The 14,172-nt window shown below is 40.9% G+C and overlaps 1 protein-coding gene across 1 annotated transcript in view; it reads right to left on the bottom strand.

Moving 5' to 3' along the window:
* PUDP (pseudouridine 5'-phosphatase) overlaps positions 1 to 14,172 on the bottom strand; it is a 247,647-nt gene that overhangs the window by 126,580 nt on the left and 106,895 nt on the right. The window contains exon 3 of the mRNA XM_083171017.1: positions 7,102 to 7,331. Within this exon, the coding sequence (XP_083027143.1) occupies positions 7,102 to 7,331 (230 nt within the window). The remainder of the gene's footprint in view (positions 1 to 7,101; positions 7,332 to 14,172) is intronic.

Raw genomic sequence — 14,172 nt, 5'->3', positions numbered from 1 at the left:
GATGTGTTCTGTGATCTTAAACTCGTCTTTTGTCACTGTTGATTCAAAAGTCTCAATCTTTTTGGTTGTAGTCATGTGTCCTAATTTGCATAGTTTGCATCTCCCACAGTGGTAGAAGCCTTTATTTTTGGTTTGTCTCTCTTGGTTTTTAATATGGTTTTTAGTCAGTGTTCTTTTGAGGTCGGATGATTTTCTATATATCATCTTAGGTTTGTCAGGTAGGATATCTCCTAGTGTCTCATCTTCTAGAAGTATGTGCCAGTGCTTTTTCATGATGTTGTAGAATAATCTATTGTCGGTGTTGTACTTGGTGATGAACGTCAGTTTGAATTGGTCTTCGTTGTTTTTATCTTTATTTTTGTATGTGAGCAAGGTATCCCTGTCTAGTGTCTCGGCTTTCTTGTATGCTTCTTGTATTTTGTCACTGTCATACCCTTTATCCCTGAATTGTGTGCTAAGTATATCTGATTGTGTTTGGAAATCTTTGATGTTTGTGCAATTGCGTCTTGCCCTTTGGAATTGGCTGAAAGGGATGCCTGATAGCCAGTTGGGATGATGTCCGCTGGTGGAAATGATGTAGCTATTCACATCTACAGGCTTCTGGTATATCTTGGTATTGATTTTATTGTCTTTTATGAATATGGTTATGTCTAGGAAATGGACCTGAGTTTTACTGTAATCCGTAGTGAAAATGAGATTGTTTTGGTTATGGTTTATGTGTTCCAGGAATGTTTTCAAGCTACTCTCTGTCCCCCTCCAAATGAAAATGATATCATCTATATATCTTCGCCAGAGCACCAGATTCTCCTCCAGCCCGCCATCTGTCCAGATGTGGCGGTCTTCCCAGCAGCTCATGAACAGATTGGCGTAGCTGGGGGCGAATCTGGTGCCCATAGCGGTCCCTTTGATCTGTTTGTAATATGTGTCATTGAACCATAGATAGTTGTGTTCCAGGATATGTGTTATGCAGTCTAAAATGAATTGTGTCTGATCCTTGGGTAGTGTTGTGTCTTGTTCTAAGTAATGTCTGGTGGCTTCTATTCCTTGACTGTGGTCGATCACTGAGTATAGAGAGGTGATGTCACTGGTGCAGATCCAAAATGAGTCTTGCCAATCTATGTCCTGTAGTGTTCTGATGATGTCTGTTGTGTCTCTTATGTATGATTTCTGTGTGTTTACGTATGGTTGTAGAAATCTGTCTATATACTGAGATAAGTTGGATGTGAGTGAGTGTATACCGGATACTATGGGACGGCCTGGTGGGTGTTCTGCGTTTTTGTGCACTTTTGGAAGATAGTAAAAGACGGGGATAACTGGGTTGGTGTTGTCAAGGAAGGTGTGTTCCTTTTCATTCAATATGCCTTTCTCTCTACCCTCTTGCAGCAGAGTTCTTAAGTCATGCTGAAATGTGTCTGTTGGATTCTTTGTGAGGGATTTGTATGTTTCGGTGTCTGAAAGGATCCTTAAAGCTTCTTTTGTGTAGTCATGTGTGTTCAAAATAACAATCCCTCCCCCCTTGTCTGCCGGTTTTATAGTAATATCTTTATTGTCCCTGAGTTCTTTCATAGTTTCTAATTCACGTTTGGTGAGGTTCAGGTGTCTCTTTTGTGTTTTAATGTTGAGGTTTTCCAAATCGTGTGTTACCAATGTTTCGAATGTGTCGACCAGATGTCCTCTCATGTGTTGTGGATAAAATTTAGAAGCTGGTCTTAGTTCTGAGTGTCTGTATGTGTCTGTTGTGTCCTTTTTGGGGTATTGCGGTGGGGGTTTGTGGTGGTATTTGGCAAGGGCTAGTTTTCTAGTGAATTTGTGTAAATCGATGTATGTCTGGAATTTGTCTAGTCGTGCTGTTGGTGCGAATTTTAAACCCTTGTTGAGAAGGGTTATATGTCTTTCCTCGAGTGTGAGGTTGCTAATGTTGAAAATCCCAGTACTGTCTGTATTTTTGGTTTGTGGTCCCTGGGAGTGGTCTGTGTCTTGTTTCTTTTTGTGTCTGTTCCTTCCTCCTCTACATCCTCTTCTAGTGTTGTGAGTTTCCTTTTGTTTTTGTTGGACCCTAGTGTCTCTGTTGTCGTCATTGTGTCTGTCAGGTGTACCCGGGTTGTTTCGCAGGGCCCGGCTCCTGCTGGTGGTTCTAAAAAAGACTGATCTACACATTGTGTCTCGATTGTGTCAATGTCGCTAATTGGGACTTCGTGTGTAGTGGGAGTTGGTCTTACTGTCACAAATGGGAGCGTGGTGCCTCTTTCCAAAGATTGTCTTGCAAGAGTTTCGTAAGTTTGTGGTGCTTCGTCTGTAATACTGTAGGTGGAAAAAGAAGTATCACATGTGTCGTTACTCGATGCACTAATGTCGAGGTCAATGTTGTCTGTCTCTATTCTACAGGCGGTTGCTGGGTTAATTATTGGTGTGTTCTTCGTGGAGTGCAGTTTAGTCATGTATTGCTGATATGTGAGGTTAAGGCGTTTATAGATCGGAGTATTTTTCTTTTTTGTGGGTTTCCTATTGGTGGGTGTCTGTGGTTTGAGGTCTGTCAGCCCTCCCTTACCTATGTGCCTCTCCCTCAGTCTTTTTAGTCTATGCTGCTTTTTTCCTCCTGTCTTGTCTCTAATGATTTTGTCCCTCTTTGTGTTTATGATTGTCTGTTCGTTTCTCAGTAATCTCTGTTGGGAAAGGCTCTCTAGTTGTTGAAACTCTGATTGGTCTCTGAAACTGTCTAGTTGTTTATTGAGTGTGTCAATGTCCTTCTCTAGGTTTTTGAGTTCAATTTGTTGCGTGTCTACTATCAATTGTGTCAATTTCAATGAACAGTCATGGGTGATAGCGTTCCATTGTGACATGAATCTACTGTCTTCTAAGTGGTGTGTCGGTGATTTCTTAATCTTTAGTCCTTTGGGTACTAAGTTATGGTCTATATACCATTGTAAAGTGGTGACATCCCACCAAACTTTGGTTTCTTTTGTCACTAATTTTTCTAACAAGAGGAAGGTATCACAGAATTTTTTCCCATCCTCCTGCAGTGTGGTGGTGATGTCTAGATCATCAAATATCTGTGTGGCTCGGTTTTCCCTGCCTATGCGTATGTCTAAGATTCCCATAGGAAGAGCTGCCTGACCGTGACCCAAAAGGTAAATGGACAGGTGTGCTATTGGTTGGCGCTGGTCCCAGGGAACTTACTGGTGTGTTACACAAACCCAAGCTGCTGTACCTCAAGAAACAGGGGGGGGTCTGGCCCCCTGTAGTAATAGAAATTGTGGATAGGGTTTTTTTTGAGGTGGCGCTAAGGGTGTGTGTGGTGGCAATCAATGAATATGAGAAGGTTATGATGATAGAAAACAGATTTATTAAAATTAACAATATGGGTGCAGTAATAAGCACAAGTGGTGATGGGGGGGGGTGCTGTTACAGCACTCTGAGATGATGTTAATGTCCCACAGCTCTCAGGGGTGCAAAGTTATGCACTAGGGTGGCAGCAACGGGTGGCTCGCCTAATGTATTAGGCTAGCAGATGGTACATGGTGCCAGAGAACAGTGGAACAAAAGTCAGGGGCGCAAGTGCACTGCACCTGGGTGGCAGCAAGTGCTGGCCACCGTATGCAGGATGTGCCCAGATGGTAACAATGTCAATGGTGGGGAAAGTCAGATAGGCAAGGTGGGGGGATAACGTCACAGGCCGGTGGTGCGGGGGGCTGGCGTCCCGTACCGCCCGCAGTGCACCTCTAACCTGTGGTTGCTGGTAAGTCCAATCCTCGCTCCTTCCTTCTATATCCGCGATCCTGCTGCGGCTCAGGACGGCGCCGTGTCCGCACGTCCTGCCGGGCTCCACGAACTCAGCACGGGGCTCGACTTCCGGGTGTGGATGACGCGGATGACGCGGTCTCCCTGCACCCAAGTCTGCGGTCCCGGCTTCTGCCGTGCGCTCTACTCCCGAAAGGGAGGAGACTTGTGATGAACGTGTAGTGAAGAGGGAATGTCCTCCAACGCGTTGCGACCCGTCTGGGTCTTCTTCAGGGAGTGATGTTGGCAGTGAATTAGTCCTGGGTATTTAACCCTTTTTCCGGTCGTGACGCACATCGTCACGGTGGCCATCTTGGATAAGGGCAAGTGCCCGAAAGTCTTATCAATCTGTCTGCTGTTCTTAGATGTTATGCCCATATGTAGGGTGATTATAAAACAAGCGTGTTTTTAAGAGTCACCCTGCACAAGAAAACCTGCTCAATTACAACAGTTGTAGAAGGTAAGCCTTCAAACACTGTACATCACACATCCCTATAATAAGTAAATGGCCCTTTTGGTAAGACTAAAACAGAAAAATTAAATGACAACTATTATGGTTAAATAAAACATATGTACATGTAACATTTACTAAGAGGTGTCCTTTCATAAGATAGAACAGCACCAATGCAGTTGATATGTAAAAAAAAGTAAGCACATTTGACATGCTTATCCCATTGCTGTGAGAGATCCTCAACATATGAAAATGCCAGTGTCGCTGACAGCAACTGTTCTTTTAGTATAAATAAATACAAATACAGCCAAGTCAATTAATTGAAGTTCATTTAAATATTGCACCTAAAAAAAAAAAAAGAACAGACACTGGCAGTTTTAGATTCAAAAATGATTTAGATTTGGATATTTTGAGGATCTCTCACAGCTACGTACTGAAATGGTTAATACTACTACAATTATTGAGGTATTTATGTAAATTGTTTTTTATTAAAGCTTCAGCTGACTTTTTAAAATACGGATCTGATTTATAGGTGGACATTTATTTGATGTTCATACAAACTTTAACGTTTTTGGGATCAGGCATGTGCAGATCTAGTGCTGTGACATTGGCTGCTGACATTGGGTCAGTGACTCTCCTTCCCTATTTGGCAATAGGGAAGGAGAGCATTACAGAAAAGAGTTGCGTAACTGTAGCATTTTCCTGGCATGCTAAAGTCAGTGGCTGTATCCTTGGATAGAATTTTAGTGTCCCCAACAATGTAGTTGTGCCAGATATCATGACATATCACACGGGTCACTTAGATATCTGATAACCGGGTAACCTCCGAATAGTAGTCAATTTTGCACCATCGTACTTAAACCGAACTTTCAAATTTAACTATATCACCAGTAATGTGAAGAAATATATACCATACAGTATAATAGAAGAAAGAAAAAAAAAACACCAGAAAAGTAAAAACATAAATGAATATATGAGCCACTCATTGTGGCATTAAATATTCATTGAGGCAGCTGAGTGTTACTCAACTGCCAAGAAAAAAAAATTTGACATACTAGAGTCACCAGTTCCTGTGTCCCCAGGTCTCTTTTACATTTACAGGGCAAGGGGGAAAAAAATCCCAATCACCAGTGGAAAAAACATTAACTTCACCTGGTAATAGAGCTTTTCCTTCAATTAAGCCACTCAACTGTCCACAGTAAATTGCATGGAAATGTAAAATTCTACAAAAACAATTTGCTTTCGAAATGCATAAAAGAAAATGAAGTGTAGAGCATCTATTGGTACTTATGTATTATCTGGGCTCCCATGTTAAATGCACCCCATTTTTTCATACCCCTACTATCCAACTACGCATGGAGTTGATTTTATATAGTGTGGCGAGCGCAGCGAGCCACCGTGCCCGAAGCGTGGCGAGCGCAGCGAGCCCCGCGAGGGGCCGCGGTCTCATAAGAAAAACGGGAGCCCAGATATTACATAAGTACCCATCTATTTTACAAGTGAGCTCTCCTATCATGTGCATCTTATTGTTTACTTAACAGTTTGACTGAGATGACAAATGCTGAGCCGCCTGAAGCTTCTTCAACTTCAGCTGCTTTGTGTAAAAAAAATGCACTAACCTACAAATAATAGACATCTTGGCTAATAAACTATAGTGCAGCCTATGAGGCATATATTGTACGATTCCCATTGTAGAAACTTTCTCAATTGTTCTAAAAAGTGTAATGGCCTTATTCAATCTGACAGTTTGACTTTGGGAATAACCTTTGCATGCCAGTTTAGCAATGAGATGGAATTATAAGAATTACATAAATAAACTTATATTTAGGTTCTAAGTCAAACATAATGCATCTTAACATTACCGAGCACTTTAAAGCAAAATACAATTTAAAGAATGGTGTTAGTGGCCATTTAACCCTTCTTATGAATATTATGTCCAGAAAAGCATGTGATTATTCTGTAGTTATGTGAGTGGAATGCTAATAGGAGGTACTATAAGGTAATAAATGTGTTCAAAATATTTTATAGATACATACATATACATACATATAGATTTTACATTTAATCCTAACTAGGTTTAAGAGTCCGATTCCGACCTGCTCACAGATGCGTACATTCGTGGCCTAGAGAGCAGGTAAACACCACCCCATCCTCCGAATGCAAGCCCCCCCCCGCCAACCAAAATCCTCGCAACATGATGCAAGTGGACTTGTATGCTTACACATCCACCCACATGCGGCCGCACAAAGGAAAAATCATTTGATGGTCGCTCAGATAAAAGTAGATAAAAGTAAGCCTGGAATTACTTTTATACTGTACGGTGATGGCCGATTTGGGTGCGGGCGCTGATGTCATGTGACATCACCCACACATCCTGAGCAGGGATGGCATGTGTGCGTTCACAAGGGTACGCCAAGCATTTCTATGGGTGCGGCCACCAGTTTTTGTGGGCATGCCCATGAAACGCTGGGTGGTCCCCAGTGGCTGTCAATCATTCTGCGAACAAAGGCATTCTGCTTGACAAAGGCATTCGCTTCAGGGTTTAGCGCATGTGCTTGAGCGAGTATGCACATGTGCAGACCCCCAACATCGGGGACGGGGGACAAATTAGGAGCTGTGCGAACAGGTCTGAATCAGCCTCTAAACTATATCAAAGCCAAGTAGATATTGTATATTATGTGATTTAAATAAATATGTCTAAAATGCCATATTTTTTTTCTCTCTGAATTGTCATGGAACCTATAATAACAAAAATCGTGTAACATTCCTTTCACTGCAAAATAAATCTAAAAAGAGCAACTTAAGTACTTTTTATGCAATTTTGCCATCTAGCACTACACTATGGTGTTTGTAATACAGATTTTCACACTTACCTTTCCAGTACTCGGAGGGGGGTTAAACCTCTTTGCACATACAAGAAAAATATCAGGCTGAGGTTTGCCATTTTTCACATCTGGGTCATCTCCGAGCACAATATGATGGAATAAATTGAAGAATTCTTTGTGCCTACTTGTTTTCATTTCAAATGTCACTCTGGCTGAGCTGGTGGCAACAGCTATCGGGATGTTGTGCTTATTCAGATGGTAGATTAACTTTTCAACCCCTGTGACAGAGAAGGGAAGGGAAAAGAAATGAGAAATGCAAAGATTACAAGATAAAGCTTGTCCGTTTTATAATTGATAACAATAAATGACACTTTTGGTAAAAATAAAGTTTTGTTGAATACAGTTGTTTGAAGTGAATGTGCAAAACAATTGAAATTGCTTGGAAAATGATTTGCTTGACTGTGACATTCTCTCCTTGTGCTACACACACAGCAGTTATGTTCTCACTTTAAAGAAAACCTACATCCAGGTTAAATTTAAATAAAAAAATCTATATACAATTTGTGCACTTTTTTTATAGTCATATACTGTATAAAGCGGGATGTACTAACCTTGCATTGTACATCCCGTCACCTATTGCATCTTAGTAATCACATATGTACTAAAGAATAACATCTCTTCTGATAAGAGCTTGTCCTTAGCAATGCAATATGGTCTATGGATTTTTGGGTTCCGTGCTTACGCATAAGGACAGGACAGCTGCGGGGCATGCTGGAAGGGATCCAATCGGATCCATGACAAAGAGAAAAACAGGTGGAAATATGAAAAAAAAAAAAAAAACTGGGACAACTACAGTATATACAGTACTGTGACTGATAGTCATTTAATAAGACCTGGAAACCTTGGCTGTTCATTACAATCTAAGGAAGCCTTCAAACTGAAAGCAGCTAATAGCACAACTACAGTAGTTTTATATTGATGTATGACCTGTCCTGGACCTACCCTTCCTCTGTCTTTCCTTTTTTTCATCATACTCTCACCCACATTTCCCTTCTTGTACTACATGACAAAAAAAAAAAAACCTGGTGTATTAGAAAACTGCTTTTACTGTCTTTTTTAACTGTATAAGGCCGATGTTTACTTTAGAGTGATGCAGTCACATGCAGCAACCGCTCCTACCTGGGTGTAGGAGGGGGTTGCCACTGGCCATGCTGATGGGTCCCTGCAGCATTTTCCTCACCAGACTGCCAGGTCTTGGCACCTGTACAATGGTTGAACGGTTGCAGCCATAGAAATCCTCAAGGGCTGCGCGAAAGGAAGGGAGTGACTTCCTACAAGAAGCCAGCTCTTTGCTTAACACAGCCAGGACTGGCAGTCCCGGAGGAAGAAAAAAACCCTCCCAATAGGAATGTCTGTCATGTTGATGACTGTCAGACAGGACTTCCAAAAGAAAATCCCTACCAGTCACAGTGAAGCCAGACTTCAGATATCCCTGATACTAGGTGGGGTGGCAGATTTTACTGTACATTTTACAGTCCTGCAGCACATATGTAAAATCCATCACTGGGTGTATTCCCATAATTTACTGTAACAGTATTATAACCCTTCAATAAAATCTTTGCCAAACAAATCCAGCTTCCCTGTGTAAACAGATATTGTGGATTGAGTAAAAACAGTCGTTTATCTAAATATCCTGCATACAAATACATTACAGTAAGGTGAATGAGGAGATATCATACCTCCCAACTTGAATAGAGGTGAAGGAGGGAAAGAGGGATGCACCTGCGGTGCCCCGAAAATTTCGGAGGTGTGGTCTAATTAAAGGGGGCATGGTCTATACTTGCGGCTCCCGGGGATGCCACTCTGTGAGCCTCTAGCCATGCCCCCAGCCGCCTGGCTGCAGGAATGAGATGCTGTGCGTGCACACAGTGTTTATTCACTGCTGCACAGCAGCCGATGGGGGGGACTCCCAACAGCCCCCCCTCACGGCGGGACACTGCTGGCAGCGGGAGGGAAGCAGGAATGCCCCCAAAAACCAGGACATTTCCGCGGTAATCGGGACTGTTGGGAGATAATATCAAGACTTTCTATATTACAGGTGCACTTTTTGTTTGTTTTATTACATTGGTAGAATTGTACTTATACAAATTCTCTATAAAGCCAATTATCAGCTTCTTCAAGTACATGATAATAAAAATTGCCTCATTAGCCATCTAAGAATTGCTGCTGTTAATGTGCTCTCTACAAACATGATATCCAGCAAACATATTGTAAGTACATAGGGCCTAATTCTAGTTCACTCTTAGAGGCAAATTCCTTCTTAGCTGGACAAAGCCATGTGCACTGCAGGGGGGCAGATGTAACAGGTGCAGATAGATTTAGATTTGGTGAGTTATTTTGTTTCTGTGCAGGGAAAATACTGACTGCTTTATTTTTACACTGCAATAGAGATCTCACTTTGAAGAAAAAACCTACCCAAATCTAATTCTCTCTGCACATGTTACATTTGCCCCACCTGCAGTGCACATGGTTTTGTCCAGCAAAGAAGGAATTTGCCTCTAAGAGTGAACTAAAATAAGGCCCATATTGTATGAGATTAATAGAAAGGGAGTGACTGTTCCAAGCCCCCATGAATGCATTGATGAGTTTTCCCTACTGCAGAAATACCCAGTCAGAGATACTTCCTGAATATAAAGTACAATTTTTATGCTGGTGTCACTTTATATTGCAAGTTAACTTTATGATCTATGTAGATTTCAAGAAGCCATAATTAAATACAATGGACCTTAACTTATTACCAGTATGCAATGCGGGGCTTAAGGCCCCCATACACGGTGCGATAGCACTGTGCAATACGATGCGTGCTCCCGCGGGAATCATAAAGTACAAAAAGTATGTGCTGCACTTATTTTTTTACTGCCCACGGATCGCATCACACGCAATGCGATCAAGCCCATAACTCATCGCAACGCAAGCTGCTAAGGCAGTGTATATGGGCACCTTTAATATTTTGCCCAGTATGAATTGCAGAAACCCATCGGACATCCAGTATTTATTACAAATCCCTCTAGTGTAGCAAAAGCTCTGCTTGTATATTAAATAATCCATGACATGACAATTTATGAATACATTGTTAAACTGTTCAAATGATGGAGAAGAAGGGTGGGATCCAGTGGGTGTAGCAATACAGAACGCAATCAAAATAGATTCATTTAATTCCATTCTTTACAACAATAATTACTCAACAATGAGACACCTACATGGTGTGCTTAGACTTAACGTCTAGGGTAAAATAATGAAAAGAAAGAGTAATTCCTGAGCATTCAACTTTAGAAGCTGTTTTATGCTCTGTTGACCTTTGTACAATAACTTATTTAGCTAAATTCGGTTTAGATATAAAGTATTTTGACACTCCATTGCTTTTGGCACTTTTTCTTACAATACCAGTTTTGGAGATTGAGCGGTTTCCTGTCAATATAAATAATAACTGTTCAATTTGAAAAACAAAATGCATGAGTATTTTTCTGTGCTGCCACAATTCTGGTGTTTATGAATAAGTTATTTCCCCCACTGTACACTGGAAAGAAATCATACAGCACAGAAAATAGTTTAGTTAACAGTTAATCCAAACTAGATATTAGTCATGTACATGTCAACTTGTTCATTTCATTGATTAAAAGATATTGTAAAGTAGAATCATTGGTACTTATGTATTATCTGGGCTCCCATGTTAAATGCACCCCATTTTTTCATACCCCTACTATCCAACTACGCATGGAGTTGATTTTATATAGTGTGGCGAGCGCAGCGAGCCACCATGCCCGAAGCGTGGTGAGCCCCGCGAGGGGACGCGGTCTCATAAGAAAAACGGGAGCCCAGATATTACATAAGTACTGAATCATTCTAATGCAAATGCAAACACAAATCACTGTTTTTTAAATCATATTTTAGTTTAATGTTTGCTCAAATTATAGCAATTGATATATTTCGGTTATTATAGTATATTCTCAAAATGTGAGGCTATATAGTGATACATACAAGAGTATGTTTTTTTTTTATCTTACATGTTCTAGATTTGCAGAATCTGGTTTCATTCAATATCTTCATTATTTTATATTCCGTCATTAAGTGTTTTTAAGGTTTGCATAACATTCGTATGTATTCCATTCAGTCCAATGCTTATCCAGTTCAGAAAATTAGTAAAATAATGACACAAAAATTATTTAGCACATTAACCTACCTGATTTTGGATCAAGCTATTTTAAGTGGCATCCAGGTTCTTACTACAGTATATCATTGATTCTACCTTTATATAACTAGATAAAACAGTAGGATTAGTGTTCATTCTAACACCCGCCATCTTTGAAAACCCATGCAGTTCCTCTTCGCTGCCTGGGGTGTCGCTGTCTGCTGTAGTGCCTCTAGCAGTGTGGTCTGTATATCAGCACTGATATGTAAACCAGACCCGTGCTAGAAACACCACAGCATACAGCGACACCACAGGCAGGGAACAGGGACTGCATGGGTTTTCAAAGATGGCGGGTGCTAGAATTTACACTAAGGATTATAGTCATTTATGTACTTGAGCCTGTTCCATACTTAAAAAAAAAAACTTCATGGATATTTGCATATGGGACTTCATGCCTACGTTTTGGAAAAGTGAGAATACGAATGAGAATTTGGGCAGATCACATTCCCATTGCAAGAATAGGAAATGTGATCTGCTTACTAAAAAAAATATATAAGGTCTTGGAGAAAGGTATAGCTTGTTTTGAGAGCTGCAGTGGCTAATACTGCCCTAGAGAATAGATACTGCCACATGGACTGCTAGATGCCTTGAGAACTGTGTTTAGGAACCTTTGAGTAACACTATAGTTTGTAACTTCTGCAGATTGTGCAATGGGCTCCAGTGCCTATTCTAAATATGCATTACATTGCAGATTCCTTGCTTTTTGAACATAAATCAATTGTTCTTTGCATCATTTATGAGAAGGGATAAATTAGTCTGATGTGATGAACATGTCTCTGGGGGAATACTTTTATAGTGACACTGACAGTATACTGCAATAGGAAACATTTTAACCTGTTTATTTCAGGATAAAAAAAAAGGAAGGGGCGAATTGAGGGGTCAGGAAACACCTATGTACATTATTCGGCTGCTCCCCATCCTGCATCACATCACTATGCCCTTTTGGTGCCAAGCTGTATGCCTTGAAACACCCTAAAGCAGACTCGACCTAACCTGACTTCCAGCTTTAGGACCAAAATTTGCTGCCAATTGTACCACTCTTGATAGTTGCAATATAAAATATTAATGTCACACCTGAGGTATTTGTTGTGGGAAATTTGAAGCTAGGCTCCCTTATGAGCTTTTTCCACATAAGTGGATAACCTCAGGTGTGGGTGCAAAGTCCAGAGCCCAAAGGAATGACCAATGATGGAGAAAACAGGAATAAAATGAATGGTTATATTTATTTTACAGTAGTTAGACAATGAGGATTACTGTGAATGAATCTTAAACTGTAAGAAATAGGAAAGAGTAGTAACTGTAAGAGTCTTTGGACTCGGGAATGCCCGAGTGAGGAAACCGTTGTAACTGTAAGAGTCTTTGTACTCGGGATTGCTCGAGTGGAGTTGTGGCTGGAATGGAACCGGTAGGAGGTGGAATCGGCAGCAGCAGAAGGATGTAGTCACTGATGTCTGATGATGACCATTGTTGGATGAGGAAAAAGAGGTAAGTATTTTAGAAGTCTGGAAGACTGTGATCTGTATGCATTGTTGCATTTATGCCAGGGCACACTGTGTTTACATCCTGCTGTATTCCTGTAGTTACAAGTGAGGGTGTGAGGAATTACTTATTTGCATAACAACTTTTTCCATTGTTGCATTCCTGGGAATTCAGTGGAGCATTGCTCACATGTCCTTCCACTCAATTCCCTGGTGTTTCTGACTTATGTAGGGTTTACTTATTATAACATTAGCAGTCAGTTATCCATTTGTCCATCTCCCAGTTTCGGTTGATGCGTTGTCCTACATAACACCTGGGGGCATTGGGGTTGGAGCGGGCCTAACTTGCTCCTTCGAATGTGGCTGCTATAGGTGAAGCCTAGCACTTCATGCAGCAATCAACCAATGGGAGAGAAAACAGAGTTAGTGAGTATTGGTGTTGCTGTGATCCTCACCGCTCACAGACACGGCCTCACAGTCTAGTCTGGAATCTCCTTAGAGTCCTTACAGCTAAGTCTTTTCTTACAGTGTGCCACTGCTAGGAGGCAGTATTTACTCCCACCAACATAGAGGGCATTAGTGTTCTCCAATGCCCAGAGCACTATTATGCCCAAGATACTTGTATTATTAGCAAATGCCCAATATAATCTGAATTAATATATAGATAAACAGAGATCATCAAAATTAAAGGAAACAATTTATCTTCAAGTTATGGTAAAGGCCATGGGGATGAGGTTTATGCTATGCCAACATGTTCATAATTAAAAGGTCGCCACATGTAGGAAGGCAGGTTCGATGCAAGCCTGGTCTACTAAGGCCCTTATAAAGATAATCTGTTTATTATTTGGTGTGGTGTGGGGATATAGATATCATTTGGACTATTAAAAAGAAGAAAGGTGTGGGTATATCCTGCGCTGGCCTTCACTGCTTAATGCTAGTGGGTGTGCAAAAAGAAGGGATGATTGACACAATATATTTAATAAATAAAATTATTTATTTTTATTTTTATAAAAGATCAAAAGGAATATAAGGTAAAAGAGTATATACGTTATAATACAAATGGTTGGCTGGGTTGTCCTAATACCGGTATACAACAAAACTTTGACAAACTCACACAAAACATATACTGTACTGCCCCTCAGTGGGCGTTTCTAGTACTTTAGGATAAAAAGTCTCAATGGGTAATCCGGAGAGAGTTTTGCACAGTCACTTGGTTTTAAGCAACAAATTTGCTTACCAGGAGATGGTATTGGCGTTTGCGTGTGGGGGTTCCAGGGATACGATCCTTGTCTGCCGGCAGACTTTTAACCTCCTGTCGTAGCAGCGGTCTGTGCGGCTTGCTGAGTAGGGAGGGATCGATTGCTCTGGGATCTACTCAGCAAGCCGCACAGA

This window comes from Crinia signifera, chromosome 2 (assembly GCF_055691185.1).
Source record: "Crinia signifera chromosome 2, ASM5569118v1, whole genome shotgun sequence".
Classification (NCBI taxonomy): domain Eukaryota; kingdom Metazoa; phylum Chordata; class Amphibia; order Anura; family Myobatrachidae; genus Crinia; species Crinia signifera.
Note: the sequence above shows the minus strand (reverse complement) of the source record. Positions and strands in the feature narration are given on the sequence as shown.